The sequence below is a fragment of the Lepidothrix coronata genome, unplaced genomic scaffold (genome assembly GCF_001604755.1).
Source record: "Lepidothrix coronata isolate B3197 unplaced genomic scaffold, Lepidothrix_coronata-1.0 Scaffold18, whole genome shotgun sequence".
In the NCBI taxonomy this organism is placed as follows: Eukaryota; Metazoa; Chordata; class Aves; order Passeriformes; family Pipridae; genus Lepidothrix; species Lepidothrix coronata.
Window position 1 is genome coordinate 2,933,130 of NW_016690198.1, and position 17,987 is coordinate 2,951,116.

A 17,987-nucleotide genomic window follows, 5' to 3' on the forward strand; every position below is an offset into this window, starting at 1 on the left:
AGCCTTTTCCTCGTACATTGTTGCCAGTTTGCCAGCCTTGCTTACCAGGTGGGGTAAATGCTTTCTTCAACCTTCCTTTTCTGGCTGACACACCTGTAGAGCCATTCTTATTCTTTGCATCCCCTGACAAGTTCAGCTCCATCTTTGCCTTGGCTTTCCTCACCCCATCCTACACGACTGGGCTGTGTCCCTATGCTCTCTCCAGGTTATCCGTACCTTTTTCCACTGCCGGTGCATTCCCTTCTTTTTAGTTTAACCAGCGGGTTTCCACTCATCCATGAAAGTCTCTTGCCTTCCTTGCCCAATTTCTTTCACCTGGGGATCACAGGCTCTTATGTTCTATGGAAAGTGTCCCTAAAGATCTGCCAGCTCTGGTCTGCTCCCTGAGGGCAATTTGCAAGGGCAGTTCTGCTGCACTGAGGGCAGTTTCAGGGGTCCTACTGACTAAGTCCTTGAGCAGCTACAAGGTTTTTTCTTCTTCCTAAAATTCAAGGTCCTGACTTTACTGTAAGGCCATACAGCTCAATTACGATAATCTGATGTATCAAAACAAATGTTTTCTTAAAACAAACAAACAAACAAAACAAACCTCCACCTCTTAGCAACAATTACGAGTAAATTTTTGTTCTGAAAATAGATGTAAATGTGTACAGTTCTACTTTAGATGAGAGATTTTTGACAGTAGGTATGTATATTCCATCAGCAATCCAGCTGCTCCAGGAAAGAAAAAAAAGGCTGACTAGACCTGGATTGGTAGGATAATGGGCGTGTCTTAGGTAATTAGGGAATGAATGATCAGTTTTGAACTATATGAGAAAGGAAATAAAAGAACAGGTTAAACTGTTTTATTTAGTCAGGAGCAAGTTACCAGCAGTATTTTTTCCATGACAAAGTAAATGGAATTCAGGGAATCATGCCATCAAAATGTCCCAAAGAGAATTTTATTAGGATGTTGCATAATATTTTTGGAACTGAAGCCTAGTAGAAAGATGATAAAAATGCCAACTCTGATGGAAGTCATAATTGTGGTGCTTGAGTCTGGTAAAGTGGGAATTTTATGCCTATGGAACCTTCTGCATATTAGGTTCATAATCTGTGATAGAGGCTCCTGAATATACTGTACCCAAGTTAGTGGCCAAGAGTCTCCTGTGTTCTAGAGTCAAAGAGCCATCTCCTTTCCCCAAATCTAAAAGTAGAAATCTGTGATTTGAAAAAACATGTACTTAAGGTGTGTGTGTAAGAAAAGTGATTGTGTTTGCATAGTAGATAATTCATCATCCGACCTTCAAGTCCCGGTCGTTTTGCTCACAGTAGTCTCTGAAGTTACTTGTTTTACACAAATTCGATTTAGTGTTTGCATCATAGATTTAGCCTCTAATAGCATGCCACAGTTTGTATTTGTCCCAGCTGGGTTGCACAGTTGAAACTTTGATTTGCTACCTTCTAACATTTATAGATTCCTAAGGAATAAATGTGATTTAGTCTTGATATGACTGATTTCAGTTTATACAAAACTATGATTGTTTTAACAGAATGATTGCCTTTATTGTTTCTGTTTCTGATTAAAATCAATTCAAGTTTTTCATCTCACAAAGACATTGAACAGGTTTGCTGTAGATTTGCAGACCAATGAGATGTTAAAGAAAAGCATTTAATAAGGCTCTGTGTGTTAGCCTGAGGGAGAGCCAGTTTCTGAATTGAAATTTCAGATTTGGATTCTACACATTTTTAAAGGAAAATGACATTATTATAAGAAAAGAGGATGGTTTTCATTCTGGAATCTCTGGAAATGTTTTCTGAAATTCTCCAATTTGAGATTCTTTCAATTCCGTATATATTTTTTCATATACTTTTTATAATCTTTCATGTACTTCACTTCCATAGGTAATTTCCAAAGGAAATTAGAGCTTTATTTGAATCTTTTTAGATTCTCCGGTTGATGTTTTTAGGAAACGTGTTCATTTTGAATAACCTCTTTTTTCTTTCTTCATTTGAAGGATGGAAGGTTGCATAGTTCTGAACCACTTATATATACAGTGATAGCACCATTTTGTTTGAAATCAGCATTCTTGATTAAAGCAAATTTCCAACAGATTTTTTTCCAAGAGCCTAAACTCAGAATTTATATCATATATGACCTACTAATCTGCAACTCAAAGCATGTTAGTGCTTTTCAGGGTATCGGTCTTTCCAAGCTGATTCTCGTTAACATGGAGTGAATCTACATTTCTACCTGTACTCTGACATCTTGTTTCATGTTCCCATGTGCTTGCAACATCCTTGCTCCTATGCAGGAGGTGAGTTTATCTTTCTTATAACTCCCACTCAGAAAGTCCTCTGCTGTCAGCTCTATTGCTGTCCACCAAGAGGGTTGGAGGTTGTAACTCATCATATGTTGCCTTTTTGTGAAGAAGGCAGGTCATGCTATGGGGAAGGAGTGCTTACCTCATGTATGGGCCGTAGATGCATTGTTGCCACCTTTCCAGTATCCCAGGAAATAGCACATCCAGGGCCTTGATGAAAAGGAGAAGAACAGAGGTAGACTCATCACTCAAGAGGAGTCTGTAATATAGTAGAAGACAACAGGAGAAGTCAAGCATGGAAAGAACAGTGCTCCATACATTATGGTCTAAAACCCCATGTAAACTCATTTTAATTCAAACACATTGACATATGCCTTACAGCCTTCTTTGTGAAGTTGAATTGCTACTCAACAGGAATATTTACAGCTAAAATCAAATTTAGAGAGTAGACAACATATGCACTCTATATGCCAGATCTTCTATATTCTCCTATGCGTGTCTATACTTCTTTCCCATTCCCATTTGTTGTCTCTTCTAACAACGTGTTTGCTGTAAGTATAAAGACTAGATAATTAAATGATACTTGAAATTCGATTGTATAATGAATATCCTGCAATGTCCTTTGTGCTTCCTGGCTGCAGAGAAGTACAGGCAACTTTTACCAATAGTATGAAAAATACAGGGGTTTGGTTATTGTTCTGCCAAAGCAGCTGCCATAAGCTAACAATGGCTTTTGGATATTGTGCTGCTTCTAGTGTTTCTGTGCAGTAGCTTCAGGGCTAAGTATTTGTTTATCTTCTGTCATAAAATATGAGACATGGAGATTCTCTGAGTTTTGTTTCACCAGATGACCTACCATGACTTATCTAATAAAATATTCCAACTTAGCTAATTTGAAACACCCAGTTACAATTTTTAAGTGAGAAAATTGTAGTGCTTTCCTACAGCAAAGGATACATATTTTAAACTAGAGCCCACTATTTTGTTAGACATTGAGAGCATCAGTGTTTCAACCAGAACAGTCCCAAGGACTGTTATCAATAGGTAGGGATCAGGTACTAATATTCCATATAAGATTACTATTTATTTCTGCTGTTGGGTCACTTCGTGCAAGTACTGAAATTAGCACTGAGGAAGAATATAAAAATAGGTTCTCTTGAGCTCCTAGATGATCAGCATGAAAAAAGACAAAATGTTTTCTTTAAGTAGAGTAAGGAATAGAGAAATTTCTTACCTGGTCCCATGTAGCATCAGTAGGGTGACTTGAAACTGTTGGGATTTTCAGGCTAAAATCAAAAACACTGACAATACAAATGCTCCCACTTTCATAAAATTAACTGTGAGTTGAATTCTGCTAACTCACTGACAGAAAGGAGTCTTCAATTCACCTCTCCCTCAAATCCAGACTGTCAATGTGGTTCTTGTTTTTGTTAGGATATCCCACAGAGCTGATAGTTTGAATGACCTTCTGTCATGCAATATGTGGGAACTGATATAAAAACTTTGGAGATGAGCTACCTCAGCACAGCCAAGATGTTTTTCTAGTGTTTTCCAATTTATCTCTGATGGTTTCAGCAATTCCCGTCCTTCAAACCTGTCCAAAGCAACCGTCAGTGATTTGTTGTTTGACTCTTACCCCTGAATAAAAACCTTGTCTGAAGTTACAATGTTCTCTCTTGTCTAGTTTTCTACTTAATTTTTTCATTTTGAATTTCAGACTTATCAACGAGTCTTTGAGGGACCAGTTGTTAGTTACCATACAGAAGACTTTCACATACACCCGAACCCAGGCACAGCACCTCTTCATTATCCTCATGGAGTGCATGAAGAAGAAGGAGCTGGTATGTTGAGCTCAATGCTTTGTTTTGACCAAGTGTTCAGGTCCCTAAAAAAGAATATAACAAATCTGATCAATGTGATCTAGGCTCTAAAATGGTACTATATCATGCTGACTGTTGTTTTCTTTGTTCCATATTTTTGCATTTAAAGTGATTAATACAACAATATAAACTTTCTAAGTTCCTCTACATTTCCTTTGACAGGATAGAACCCAGTTAGTAGGGTCTGTATATTACTTCTTTTTAATCATCCTCAGGCATATCATGACTAGAATTCTACCTCAATCAACTATGGAAAAGAGAAGGCGGCATAATTATCTACTGTCACTGGGATCATATTTTAAAGGTGCTGTAGAGTTGCACATGTATCCGTAGGGCTACTACTTTATTATGGAGATATGTGACAGGAAAAGAAAACAGGTTGTCTCTGAGGCTCCTGTTCTGCAGTGGCAAGGTTATCCCCTTTAACGCACATTTGTACTTTCTTGAAGAACACAAGATCTTTCAACAGTTTCTGGGAGATCCCTGAGGCTGCTTTTGCAGAAATATTTTTGAAGAAAAATCACACTGCAGAAACGTGGGATTTAATTCGGGGAGGTGTGTATTTTTCACAAACTGACTGAATAGACATAATTTTATAACTTAATCTTTCTTCTAAGATTTTTTTTTGGTTCACATCAGAGATTCTGGGAATTCCAGGCTGATGAAAATGCCCTGAAATGAATACCTACTTAGGGAAACAGCATTAATTATTTTATGCTCATTTCTGTAAATGTAAAATAATAAAAATAGTACTAATAATAACAGTAGTAACAATAATTACAATAACAAGAAGAAGCACATACTTGTAAACCAGTCTTCCACATGCAGATATAAAAAACATACTTAATGATAGAAGATAGAAAAAAGGAATGAGGAAGGGAGGCAAGAATGAGGAAAGGCATAAAGACAGGAATGTAGAAAGGAATAAAAGATACAAAGCAGAGGCAGACATTGAATTACTACCAAGACTGGAAGAATGCAATTCTGGATTGTTCCAGGCATTTAAATCCAGACATGGTTGTCAGGCTTTGAACAAACCCTGCTACTGCTAAGTTAACTGTGAAGTTTTTGTCTTCAGTATTCACATCAAGATTTTTATTCCAAGTGAGGTTGTGCAATTTTTAAAAGTTTCTTTGCAGATATGCAACATTTGTCACCACTGACATTCTTTACCTACTCATCTTGTGAAGAGTTATTTGCCAGGAGATGTTTTGCCCAAGATTAGGTGTTCTGAATTTGAATTTATAACACTAACCCAACCATAAGTAAAGAGAATGCATTAAAGCAATTGTTTCTCAACAAGCGCCTCAGTTGTACTTAGGTAATTTTAACATTGTGTATGCTAGAAAGATTTTATGTCTGAGGTGTGATTGGTAGGCTAATGGTGTCCTTTAAATTTCACAGCCTTGTACATATATATAAAAGAAAGATAATACTCAGGTACTCATGATGCTGAACACAGCATAACTACAGGAAAAGGATGACCTTGGTGATGTGAAGTACTCTCAGGAGTGAGCGGTCACTTCATTCTTCCTACAAAGCCAGATGTTTCATGTTGCCACATCTGTCCCAGTTCTTGTCATTTCTCAAGCTTGGCCTTCTGATTTGGTTGTATGTAAGACAAAACAGTGCTTGATGAACTCACTTCATCATTAGTTTGATCAACCCCTCAACAAATAGAAAGAAGATGCAGAAGATTGTCTCGGAGAGCTCAGCAGCAGTTAAATTGATCACGGCTATTTTCCCTAAGTTCATGGTCAATGTGCCTGACTGTCTGATTTTGTGGCTGCTGAATTGATAGGGAACAAAGTAGACAGTCCAGGAGAGTGCCTAGTCATATTACAGTGTGCCACTAAATAACTGAGTGCATACAGGGTAAAGGCAGGAGGGTGCTCGTAAAGTACATCAATACAGCTGAATCACAGATGAGGAGAGGCAAAAAAAATGAAAGTTAATCTCTGGAAAGAAAGAAAAAGCTATCTTTTAAATAATTGTTCTTACTCAACCTGCTTAAAATGTGTAAAAAGACTAGTATCTGTTTTATAAATTTGAAATAAATGTGGTGGCCAGGGAAAAAGCATATTCATAATAAAAATTACTCCTTTCATCAGATTTATTAAGTTCTGACATTTTGGATTTCACTCCTAGGGAATGGTCTCTGAATTGTATTCCCAGGTAGCATTATTATTATTATGTGTAATGTTCCATTTATTTGTTTAAGTTTGTTTGTTGAATAAAATCTGAGTGTACAAGCTGAATGATAAGGTGAGGCCTGAGAATAGAAGAGATCTAGATCTGTTAGATTTGCAAGACAGAGACAGTTTCACTTCTCAATTTAATGAATAATTTTTATAAAATTATATACTTATCGAGCTGACACTACAAGCATCAGAGTTTATGTTCAGAAATGTATGTAGACCAAGGTGCTTAACGATGTCTATGGTATAAAAATCTATTTTAAAAGAAGTTGACTGTACAGGTATATAATATATATATATGTATATATAACTGTAGACTGCAAGGGTAGGATAGTGTTTTATATATTATTTATGGAGATTCTGTATTGCCACATTTACATATAATTCTTAAAAATAGTTTATGCCAAGACATTCCTAGAATAGGAGCATAAAGGCTCACCAAAGTTAAGCAGGCAGGAAGTAGAATTGTAAAACCCAGTCCATACTCTTTTCAGAAAGCACCACAAACATTTTTCTTGCATGTTCCTATCTCCTGCAAGCAGCACATGAGAAGCTAAAACAGCCCATTTTATGATACTTTTCCTGCCACTAAAAAAAAATATATATGGAGAAAAGAGATTATTTAAGAAAATGAAGAATTTTTTGCTTAGGTCATTTGCAGTCCATATCAATTAGCCCAAAGCTACAATAAGATGGAACTCTATATGTTACATATATTTTTTAATGTACATATATATATATATAAAATGACACAATGTTCAAGAGTGAGTTTTGATCTTTCATTCTATTTTCATTACTTTGATGATGTCAGAATACAAATAACAGGTGAGTGCACTGCCAGAGAACTCAGTCTGGCAGGGACATTCCCCAGTGGAGCCCCTCTTGACCCTGGAGTCAAGTGGAAGAGAGGAAGAAAATCCATCAAGTAGCAGGCTAGAAGACTTCACTTCAGGTTGTCCCTGAAAAACACATTGAGTTGGGTGATAGCTCAGAAGTCTGTTTTCAGCTGTGCAAAGGAGTATTTATTTCTAGCTTAGTAAATAAATTAGCCTTATTATTTTCCCTTAAAGATAGTAGTTCTGGTGTCTAAGTTTTCTGACAAATACAGGCTGCTCTATTCTTTTTAGAGTACTTCATTTTGCAGCTTAGATTGACATGCTGCTGGAGTGCTTTGTTCACAAATCACAGTGTGAATTTCTCAGAAGCCAGAATGTGTTTTCCAACAAGCTGTATGGGTCCATCTGTGGAGCTTCATTGGGCAGGCACTGGGAAAGTCCACTTTGGCAAGACAGAAAGGTCTATGTTCCTGAAAACAACCACACTTGTTGCAGTGAGAGACATTTGTTATAAAATTAATTATTCCAAAATAGTGTTTTGAGAGTGAATAGACCTAAGTTTATATCCATTTATTAGAAAATGGAAATTGCTGTGAATCAGAATAGGGCCAATCTTAGCACCCTAGTAATAAAATGCCACATTAATATTAGCAGTAAATCATTCTAGTTAAGTTTGTCTTCTTATTACTAACATGACCTTTTTCTGCTAACTTTGGAATATTTGAGGGTTCGGTGACTGCATTAAGCAAACTGATAGTATCATTACCTACCACTGCATTACAAGAAGGACTTGCAGAATGAAAAGTCTGGTCAGTGGGCATAAGTTTTTGTGTACCCCCATGCATTCCTGGAACTCATTTACACATAGAGACAACAGATAAAATTTAAGTAGTTTCTTGCTGGAAGAGAAACTGTAAAATTCCATCTCTAGTTCGTGTCAGCAGGTAATGAATATTTCTTACTTGCTTCTCCTGTTCTCTGTTATTCCTGTACCACAGTGTACAGTCACTGTAGCAATCATGATGGCTTCTCCAGGATAATGTAAACCTTACTTCTACTTTGTGTTGCTGAGTATATATATATATAGTAATAGATCATTCCAGATGCCTTAATGTGTTAACTTGCGAGTCTGGTGCTGTCAGATTGAAACAAGAAGGTGTCATGCAGTCTTAGCTGAGTGCACTGAGCTAAGAGTAAGACAACCTGCATCACGAAGGTGCTTGCTATTGTGCTTTTCTTTCCGATACAGATGGATCCAAATTGTCCCAAAATGCACAGTATGTGAGCAGGCTGTCTTGCAAGGCCAATAGTCAAATCCCAAAACTGCCACACTAGTGCAGGGTTTTGACTCATCTTAATGGTTACTTACGGGAAGTTGGGAAGCTGCTGAGTGATTCAGCAGTTTCTTTTCTATTTGGACTTCAAATATGATCCATTGCTGTTTGATGGTTTCAGTTTTCTGACCGAAAAGGCTGGAGCAAACCTGTCCATGTTTCTGGAAGAGTTTACACTGGGAAAAGTTTGACTTGATCGCATACTAGCTGCAAAAAACCTTGTGCTTTACAGCAGGATGTGCAGGCTCAGGGAGTTTGTATGCTAATTAAACACCGCCTGCAGCTGTTTACTAGCATACATTTCAGTGTGATCTGAATTAAATATTAGCTAAATCAGGTGAACTTTTAAGAATTTAGCAGCATATTATCACTTGCTTTCTTTGGCCCTTCCCAACTGTTAAAAGTTCATTAAGATCTATTTTTTTTAAGAAACTTTTCTTCAATAAAATCATTTCGGCTAATATTTTTTTACACTGATGTTGTCTTTTTTCTTATAGAGGCAGTGGAAAAGGGCTTGGTAACTTCTCAAACAGTAAAAGTCAACTGTAGTTCCTGCAGCATAGTTGCTGTGAACAGCATATAATTTGGCAATAGAGATTTGGAGCAGGAAAGCATCATGTAACTGCTGGCCTGCTGGTTGCTGAAACAGCTCCCTTGGAAACACTCTGAGATTTCCAGCATGAAGTGTACTGATGGTAATTAGTTCTCTGCATCCAAGTAGATGTGCCAGTGCACTTCAGGAGTGACTGTAGCAACTCTCCTCATTTTGATGAAGGTTAAACCTCCTATCCATTCCATGCAAATAAACAGGATTAGTCTAGTACTTAGGTCCTACATCTGTAAGTGTTAAGATATAATTGATAGATTTTAATTTTGCAAATCTCACTTGATTTCTCCTTTGCTAAGGAAATCAAACCATATTTTGAGTTTTCAGCTGCCAAGAAGTCAGCTGGCCTTTGCCATTGACTCCATAGAGAATAAAATCTAATCCTAGGACCAGGTTTGTTTTTTTTTTATTTCAGTAATTCAGAGAACAACTTCCATAAGCAAAAGAGCTATATTAAAAAAAATGCACACGAAACACAACACACCAGAACAAAAAACCCATAGATAGCTGTTGTATTACACTGAACCCTTGAAAAACTTTAGATCCTACTCTGCTTTTCAGCTCTATCAGATGAGGTAGGGCTTCTGCTAATAGAAACTACAAAATTGTCAGACCCACCACTGAAGCAGAAGAGTACAATTTAGGCAGTTGTTTCATCCATCCTGAACCTCTGCTGTGCCATCTACAGCACACTTCTGCGAAGACCATTATTCCTTTCGTTGTTTACACTCAGTAAGGAGATATTTTCTGTCTTATTTGGTGCATATGATGGAGTCACCTAGTAGACACTAAAGCAACTTTTTACCAATCTTTTCTCTTCCTATCTTCCTAAATAGTTTGTAGTTAAAATTTCAGCTACAGAAATTAAATTTAGAATGGGTTTTTTCCCTCTAAAAAATATAAACTTATGAAAATATCCATTAGCCCATTTACACTATTAACAGGTAATACTGGGAAATGCACACTGAATCATTGTACAGCTCTGTCAATTGTCCAAGTAAAGAAAGTGAAGGCAAAACAGTACTGGGTGACACAGCAATTCCAGAATAGTTAATATAGACCAAAGTTTGCAATCAGGAAATTGGAAGGGTTCAATGCAGTTTACAACTTCCGTGATAATGTTCAGAAACCTTCTTACTTCCTGGCTCTATTTTGTCTGGGAAGTCATAATTTCTTTTATCTTTCTTAGAAAATATAATTACTCTTTTTGCGGCTTCAGGTGGAGCACTGAGACCCATTCGCTACTGCTATAATATCTCAGTCATAGATGAGGAACTCACTGTGTGACATGCAGGTTCTCTGTAGATAATGCAGTAACTGCAAATTTACTGTCCTGTAGGAATATCTCACACTAAGTGAGATATTGCCTTTTCCAAGAATTGCCTACCTAGTCTCACCAGCTAACCAGCTAGGAAACTGATGGTTTGTGCCTATTTTTGCTGCTTGGTTTCTGTGTGTTGTCATGCCATTGTCAACCTCAATACAGAAGAGACGTGTCTTCATCATCCATAGTAAAACAATCTGGGCATCCATGCCCTATTAGACTATTTGAAAATTTATTGCAAATAAAAACTAAATATTGCAGTTTAAGATGGAGCAGGAGTCCCTGATTTTAATATTGTTGCCACCCAACAAACCCACAATACTTCCTTCTAAGGTCAGCATTTTCAATTCAGATTAGAAGGCATCTGTGTGCATATAAGTCCTGCTGACAACATTTTTTAGGGTGGTGACTTGCAAGACATAGTTTTTCAGTATATATAGCAGTGGAAATGACCGAAACAAATTCTTGTTTTCTTAAAGTAACAGAACATTAGGTCTAGCCATCTCAGTGATGAACTTCTTTTCATAACTTGTGGCTTTTTTATTGAACTTTGCCTTGAAAAACAGTTAAGTTTTACATTGCTTAATATCTGTGAGCAAAAGACAGGCTACAGGTTAAATTATCTCACTGAAAGCCCAAAATGAGAGCAGTCTTCTTTGTTTTTTATACAGAAATTGTCCTACCAAGGACTATTAGTTTAACAGTAGAGCAGATCCAAGGCGAGGTGCTCAAAGGAGCCCATTTAGTCAAGAATGAAACTAAGACTGTGATTTGCTGACGGTTCTTTGTTTCCCAGAATGAGCTGCCTTCAAAGAGACCAGAGAAAACTGAGGTACTAAATAAAAAATAAAGCTGAAATGGTGCACACATGGGTCTTACTCAGGAGCTCAAGCACACACATAGACAGAAGTTTACTCTAACCCTTCCAGTCTTGCGTGCTCGAATATCTGTCAGAAGAGCACTTTCTGGGAGAAATACCCGTCTGATGGGGTTACATGACAACTAATATCTCCTTTAAAAGCATTTTATTCATGCTTTTCCCCAGGATATGCTATAACCTAGGTATGATTCTTATATCAACAGTGGATCAAAGGTTCTGGACAACAGCTGCTTTGGAGACAGTGAGGTTAATAAACTCCTATATACTAGGTTGCAATTGGTCTTAACTCCTATTACTCTAGGTTTCAGATGTCAGTCTTCCAGGTGATAAAGCTTCATTACCTTATCCATTGTACTGCTTGGATCCCTTTCTACCTGTTTAAGTCGCTTCATGTTTCAGAAGAATATCTATAATGCCAGTATCTTGCTAATACCTCCAAGAATTCTGTCTATAACAGAAAATGCAGAAAGTGCATTACATAACATTACATTACATTACATTACATTACATTTCCTCCACATTTCTTGTCTGACTCAGGGTAATGGAAGACCTTGAGTCACACCAATGGTTGAATGAAAATGTTTATCTCGGCACTTAAAACCATTTCTCTCTTTTTGGCTTTTCTTAAGTTTCAACACTGCAAGTCTGCATGAAATCACAGTTGTTTATGTGCACGGCCCAGTGATTTAAAGGACAACATCTGACTTGTATTTCCCTGTTTGTATGCTTTGTGACCTACAATTTATATTTACCCATGTATCTACAACTTTAAAATCAGGGACTGGTATTTCACTATCTGAACAGAGTCATAAATGTTCTAACATACCTGAATGAAACTTTTTGTATGTGGGAAAACAAATGGGTTTACTACCGAAACATTTTGGTTATTTATTCCACTGGAAAATATGCATATTCCATTGCAAAATATTGACAGTGCTGTAAGACTTAAACAGTATGTGCACATCATAAAATATAAAGTCTTTTAAATGGGACAAAGCTGTGAGATTTCCGCAGTCTGTTCTCTTCAGTCATTAATGGTGTATCAGCTGTGGAAGAAAAGGTACCAAATACAGGGGAAGCCAAAAATTTACAGTAACTTTAGTGAAATGACAGATCCTTAATTGCAGAATTGCTGCCTTTTTTATAAACACTGATTGTTTTGCTTGTTCCCTGCTTTTTACCAGACATTCAGTCTATGGAAGATTAAAACATGAAATGTTGCAGTGCTGGCACAATGCAGAAAGAGATGTAAAATTTAAAAACTTTGCAAACAACATTCAAACTTCTCCCCTCATATCTGCTCCCTCGTATTTCCTCATTTGGAATTCTCTTTTGTACTCCTCAGAATAGCAAACTACTTAATTTAGGTTTTCCCTAATCACAATTTTCTTTAATCTTTCTATTCCTGAATTTTCTCTTATTTGCCCATCCCCTTTCTTCTGCAGTATTACGCATTGACTCACCTGCTCACTTTGATCTGTGTTATGCCTCCACATCAAGGAGCTTTTCCCCTGTGTTAAACAGGATTATTCCTTCCAAGAAAAAAGGAAATGCTTTCCCCTCTTATCTGAACCATTTTGACACTTTGCATAACTGACCTCCTTTAATGTTTTGTTTTATCAAACTCTCATTTATCTTTTCAGGGTAATTTTCCTCTGAAATATTTAGGTAGGCTTAGCTAAATTATAAATGTCAACATGTACTCTGGAAGTAACTGCCTATTTTGCTGAATCAACCTGTGTTCTAAAACAGGAGAGTTCCACATTTCATTCTCAATTGCATCTGCATTTTTGTAGAAAAGGGAGATATTTTCTTTCTGATTTATGTAACTGAGATGCATATGAAAAAATTCCTTACTGTCAGAAGTGAAATTTAAAGACACTCAAAAATTTTCTGGAGGCAGCAGAAAACAAAATTTTGAATTATTTTAAGTCACCATATAGTTTCTACTGATGTCATAATGAAATGATAATGAGAAACAACTCCATCTTTAAAAGCATGGATAATTTGCAGCATCCTTAGGACGCTTAAGTAGGTAAGGTAAGCACACTTGTCTACTTTCTCTGCTTTCATCACTTCTACCCTGATTTTTTTTCCTTCATCTTCAGCTGTCCATTGTCTAAGCAGCAGGCACTGTCAATCTGAGGTTTAAAGCACTGTTTTTCATCATCTCTTGTCTCCTTCATGACAGATGATAAAACGTCTTTCTGTGCAGTTGTGCACTTTCCCTCCTGATTTGGTGGGTTTTCCTCCCTCTTCACACAAATAACATACTAAAAATCTAAGCATATTTCTAATCACTCTTCATACTTTGAAGTGGTTGAGATTAACTGCACTGTAAAAAATAAATGTTGGCGGGTAAGAGAATATTTTAAAAATACCAAGTGCAGCCTGATGCTGCATAGCTATTCAAATTTAATCCTAGGCCCTTATACTGGCCGCAAACAGAATAAGCTCTTCAATCTCTGTGGAGTCTTTCTGAATAAATCCTAGAAAAAAAGTGCTGTGGTAGGAGGCAAGGACTCATGTTTTGACTATTTAAACTATTTAAACTATTTTTGACTATTTAAACTATTTCAAAACAGTTTTTTACGTTAGTTTTCATCCTATGGCCTGGGAAATCTGCAGTTAATTATTACTACCTATTGCTCTTGTTTCTCATTGCAGGGGTGAAATCAGCTTTGCCCATGTTGAATACAAACCTGTACATGCTGTTCACAGTATAGCAGCTCATATTGATGAAAATTATTCATTTATATATCCAGTTATGACACAGTTATGCTGGCTTAGAGAGGACTCTATTTTTGTAAAGGAATTTCCTGTAGGTCTATATGACTTGCTAATCCATACACTAGCACTGCTTCTGCCCATCTTCTGCACCAGTCCTGCTGTCTCCACACACAACAGGTTTCACCCAGATTTGTAAGGGACAGAAATGTGAACAGTTATTGAGGGTAGGGGAACAAGTTCCAAGAATTATTAGCACTCATTGCAATCTATCACAACCAGTAATTTGTTCTCTTAGGTATGTCAGTGCTCCTACCGTTGCAGAGGTTGTCTCACCTATGAACTCATTTGCCTTCTGTTTCACATCATCTTCCCTCCTCAGCATTTATTTGAAGTATCCCTATCTTAGCTGGTCCTTTGAATTGGCAGCTGCCATTATGGACTGCATATGGACAGCTGTAATTTAAATGTCTGAGGTAACCCTGCACTTACATTCATATAGAACATGGGAAATCCTGAGCGGCAGTGTCACTCAGTGTGTGAATAATCTCTGAAAATCTGTTTGGTATTCACTGCTCTCAGGTAAAACAGTGTTACCTGACTTTGCCTATAGAAGCTCAATGCAGAATAATTCAGCACTGAGGCAGGAAAACAAATGACTGAATTAATCATATAAGGTTAAACTGACCCTGCAGAGCCAGAAACGATGTACAGCAAAGGGAAAGGGTGTAACCTGTCAAACAAGAATGGAACTGGTTCTAAACAGAAAGCAGAGCAGTTTTAAAACAAGTGCTTTTGATATAGTCCAAGGTCAGATAGTATCCTCCTCCTGCTTCCCTCAGCACTCCCCTCATCCCCCTCCCACCTTGCTTTCAATCCTGCTGCTTTCTTTCTTCTGACTCTTTACCTGCACTGCCTGAAAACTGGGTTTCTGCCCTGCTGGGCTGTAATTATCACTGGCAAGTAGCACAGTGTGCTGTAATCATTGTGCTTGCAGAGAAGGTCTTCTTTGGCTCAGTGATTTCCTACCACATTTTCCTAGGAAGAATGAGGACAGGTAGTTCATTTTCCTGAAAGTTCCTGTTAGGATCCTTTGGTAAAATCTGCAGTGAGATAGAGAGAGGATCTTTACAGCTTCTTGTTTGTTTGTTTGTTTGTTTGTTCATGGGTTAGTTTTGGATTTTTTTGGAGGGGGGCTAGGGAGGCACGTGTCCCTTGTGTTTTTCAGGGCAACTCTTATGCACTTTACTCAGGCAGTTTTTGTGGAAGCAAATGAAAGGTAGTCTATGACACAAATTTGACTGTTGGATTCTAAGCACATCCTCTTGAAAGGAACGCCACAGAGCTGGTGGCCCTTGCCCAGCTGCCTCTGGCTTTGAAAGTAGCTGCTGCTATACTTGGCAAGTAGATCACTATGGGCCCACTCAAAGAAATCAAGACATTTCGCAAGAATCTGGATATCTGTCAACACTGGTTTTGCACCTGGTTGATTTTTGCAGCTCTATTGATGATTCAGAAGCATTTCTGTTATCTAGTTTAGGTATGTCTTTATCTGAAGATGTAACTCTTCAAGTGCAGTGCAATAGAGTTTTGTATTTGTAGGGGATGTTATCATCAGCTTCTATTATATTTGTAAAGAAGAAAAGAAAATATGTTTCAAAAAAGAGCTTTCTCTTGGAAGTCACAGTTGTTCACTGAGGTGACTCAGGTAATTACCTGAAAAAAGTCATTTCAAACCAGTGAACACTGAGTAAAGAAAGAAGAAAACTGAAAAAAGACCATCCCCCAAATACCCAAAGTGGTGCAGAGGAACAGAATAAACTGTTATTTTACAATAATCGAGTTTAACATCAACAATTGAAAATACCAGCTATACAGAGATAATATTCTAGCCCAAATTCCTAGGAGGAAAAAGAGTACTTGATTTTGGGGTTTTCTTCTTTGGCTGTAAATTGATTTTTGGCTCAAAAGAAATAGCTGATTAGGGTAAATGGTAGTTATACTCTCTAAAACAATTTTATTATGCTCAGGAGAATAGAAAACATTTTCATAGCTATGGTGTGAAACAGATCAGCATAGAGAAAATTTCTGTTTAAACTAATCTTCCTTTTTCACAGCAATGCAGAAGAATGTCTAGTGGTAGTATGACTAAAACTACAACTCTTACTCCTTGTTTTCTTTTGGCAAGGTAAGCAGGTCTTAAGCATATATGACTTTTTAACACAAACTTTGGAGAATTTATTATTTTATAATGAAATGTCCTGGATTCCATATATATATGCTTTATTATGTTGGTTTTCTTTTTTTTTTTTTCTACTCAAGTTGTACAAAGTCCAGGACTCAACAACAGGCTTAAAGGGTCTACAGTAGGTAGGTGAAAAGCTCTTAGGCACTGTGTCTTAGAATGGCTTATTCTTTTTCTTAGTAATGAGTTATTGAATGGGTTTCTAAGTGTTTAATTTACTGTTATTTTTGCATCTCAGTGGCAGACATTCATCCAGAAAGAGCTAGATGGGAATAGATGTTACTGACCCAGATATTTTCCTTTAGCACAGCAGTTTTTTTAATGCAGTAGCATCTGTAGCCCATTCTAATGGGGCTCCAGTCAATGTCCTGTTTTAACAGCTCCAGTGTGTTTTTTCTCAGTTCTCTGTAGAGGCTCACCTACCAGTGTACCTGTAAATGGCACTAGCAAGTTGTGAGATACACTAATGACTCATTGAAATTAGATAAGCATATGGCAAACATGAAATTCTTATCTGTTAGTTGGGAGAAAAGAAAACACCAGAACAATAGGTCTTCAGCAAGACAGACAGGTTTTTTGATAGCTCGAGATATTGAACATTTCTAAGTGTAAAGTCTTCATAAATACTTTAGGATATGTCTGTATTTCCCCATGCTTCTGACTACAAAAATTAAAGGTTGCTATATACATTTTAAATCTTGCATGCTTGCAAAAAGATATAACTTATCAACCCCCTCAATGTCTGGCGTCAGGTAGCAGATCTCCCTGCGTCTCTGCTCAAGGAGAGATGGCTGCCACCCAGCCAGCTGCTGTGGAGGGATAGCTCGAAAGACCTTCATGGCTGCAGATGTTTCTAGTGTAAAGCAGTCACAGATACATATAGTGAAATATGGTCACAGATATTTATAGTGTAAAGTGGTCAACTCATAGTCAGATTTTCTGCTGTGTTCATGCAGCTTTGTCTGCTTATCAGCCTAGGCTCTAGCCAGAGTGGGATTTTGGGTTTGGTGCTGGGTTCTCACTGATAGCTTCATGCAGCAGGATTAACTTTGGTTAGTCCTACTTGCTGAGCATCTCTCTGGACAAAAGTTTGGTTACCTCGAACAGGAGAAGTGCTTCTGCCACAGAGAAAAAGCAGCTATGGATAGTTACAGTTTATCTAATCCTTAAGGAGAGCCTGAATAAATCTGTTTACTGTCCTAAAAGATTCCAGACATTCAGAAAAGGCCAAAGTCTACAGTACTAGCTGAGTCTTTGAGATACTAAACTCACAACATTCTCAAATTAAGTTGACATGTGATTGACAGCCAGCTGAACATGAGTCAGCAATGTACCCAGGTGGCCAAGAAGGCCAATGTCATCCTGGTTTGTATCAGCAATAGTGCAGCCAGCAGGACCAGAGCAGTGACCATGCCCTGTACTTGGCACTGTTGAGGCCACATCTTGAGACCTATGTTCAATTTTGTCTCTCTCACAACCAGAAAAACATTGAGGTGCTGGAGCTTGTCCAGAGAAGGGCAATGGAGGTGGTGAAGGATCTGGAGCACAAATCGGAAGAGGAGCGGCTGAGGGAGCTGGGATTGTTTAGTCTGGAGAAAAGGAGGCTCAGGGGAGACCTCATCACTCTCTACAACTACCTGAAAGGAGGTTGTG

The 17,987-nt window shown here is 37.6% G+C and overlaps 1 protein-coding gene across 4 annotated transcripts in view; it reads left to right on the forward strand.

Moving 5' to 3' along the window:
• TRPM3 (transient receptor potential cation channel subfamily M member 3) overlaps positions 1-17,987 on the forward strand; it is a 417,155-nt gene that overhangs the window by 324,598 nt on the left and 74,570 nt on the right. For all 4 annotated transcript variants that reach the window (XM_017807295.1, XM_017807296.1, XM_017807294.1 and 1 more), the window contains exon 8: positions 4,021-4,144. In XM_017807295.1, the coding sequence (XP_017662784.1) occupies positions 4,021-4,144 (124 nt within the window). The remainder of the gene's footprint in view (positions 1-4,020; positions 4,145-17,987) is intronic.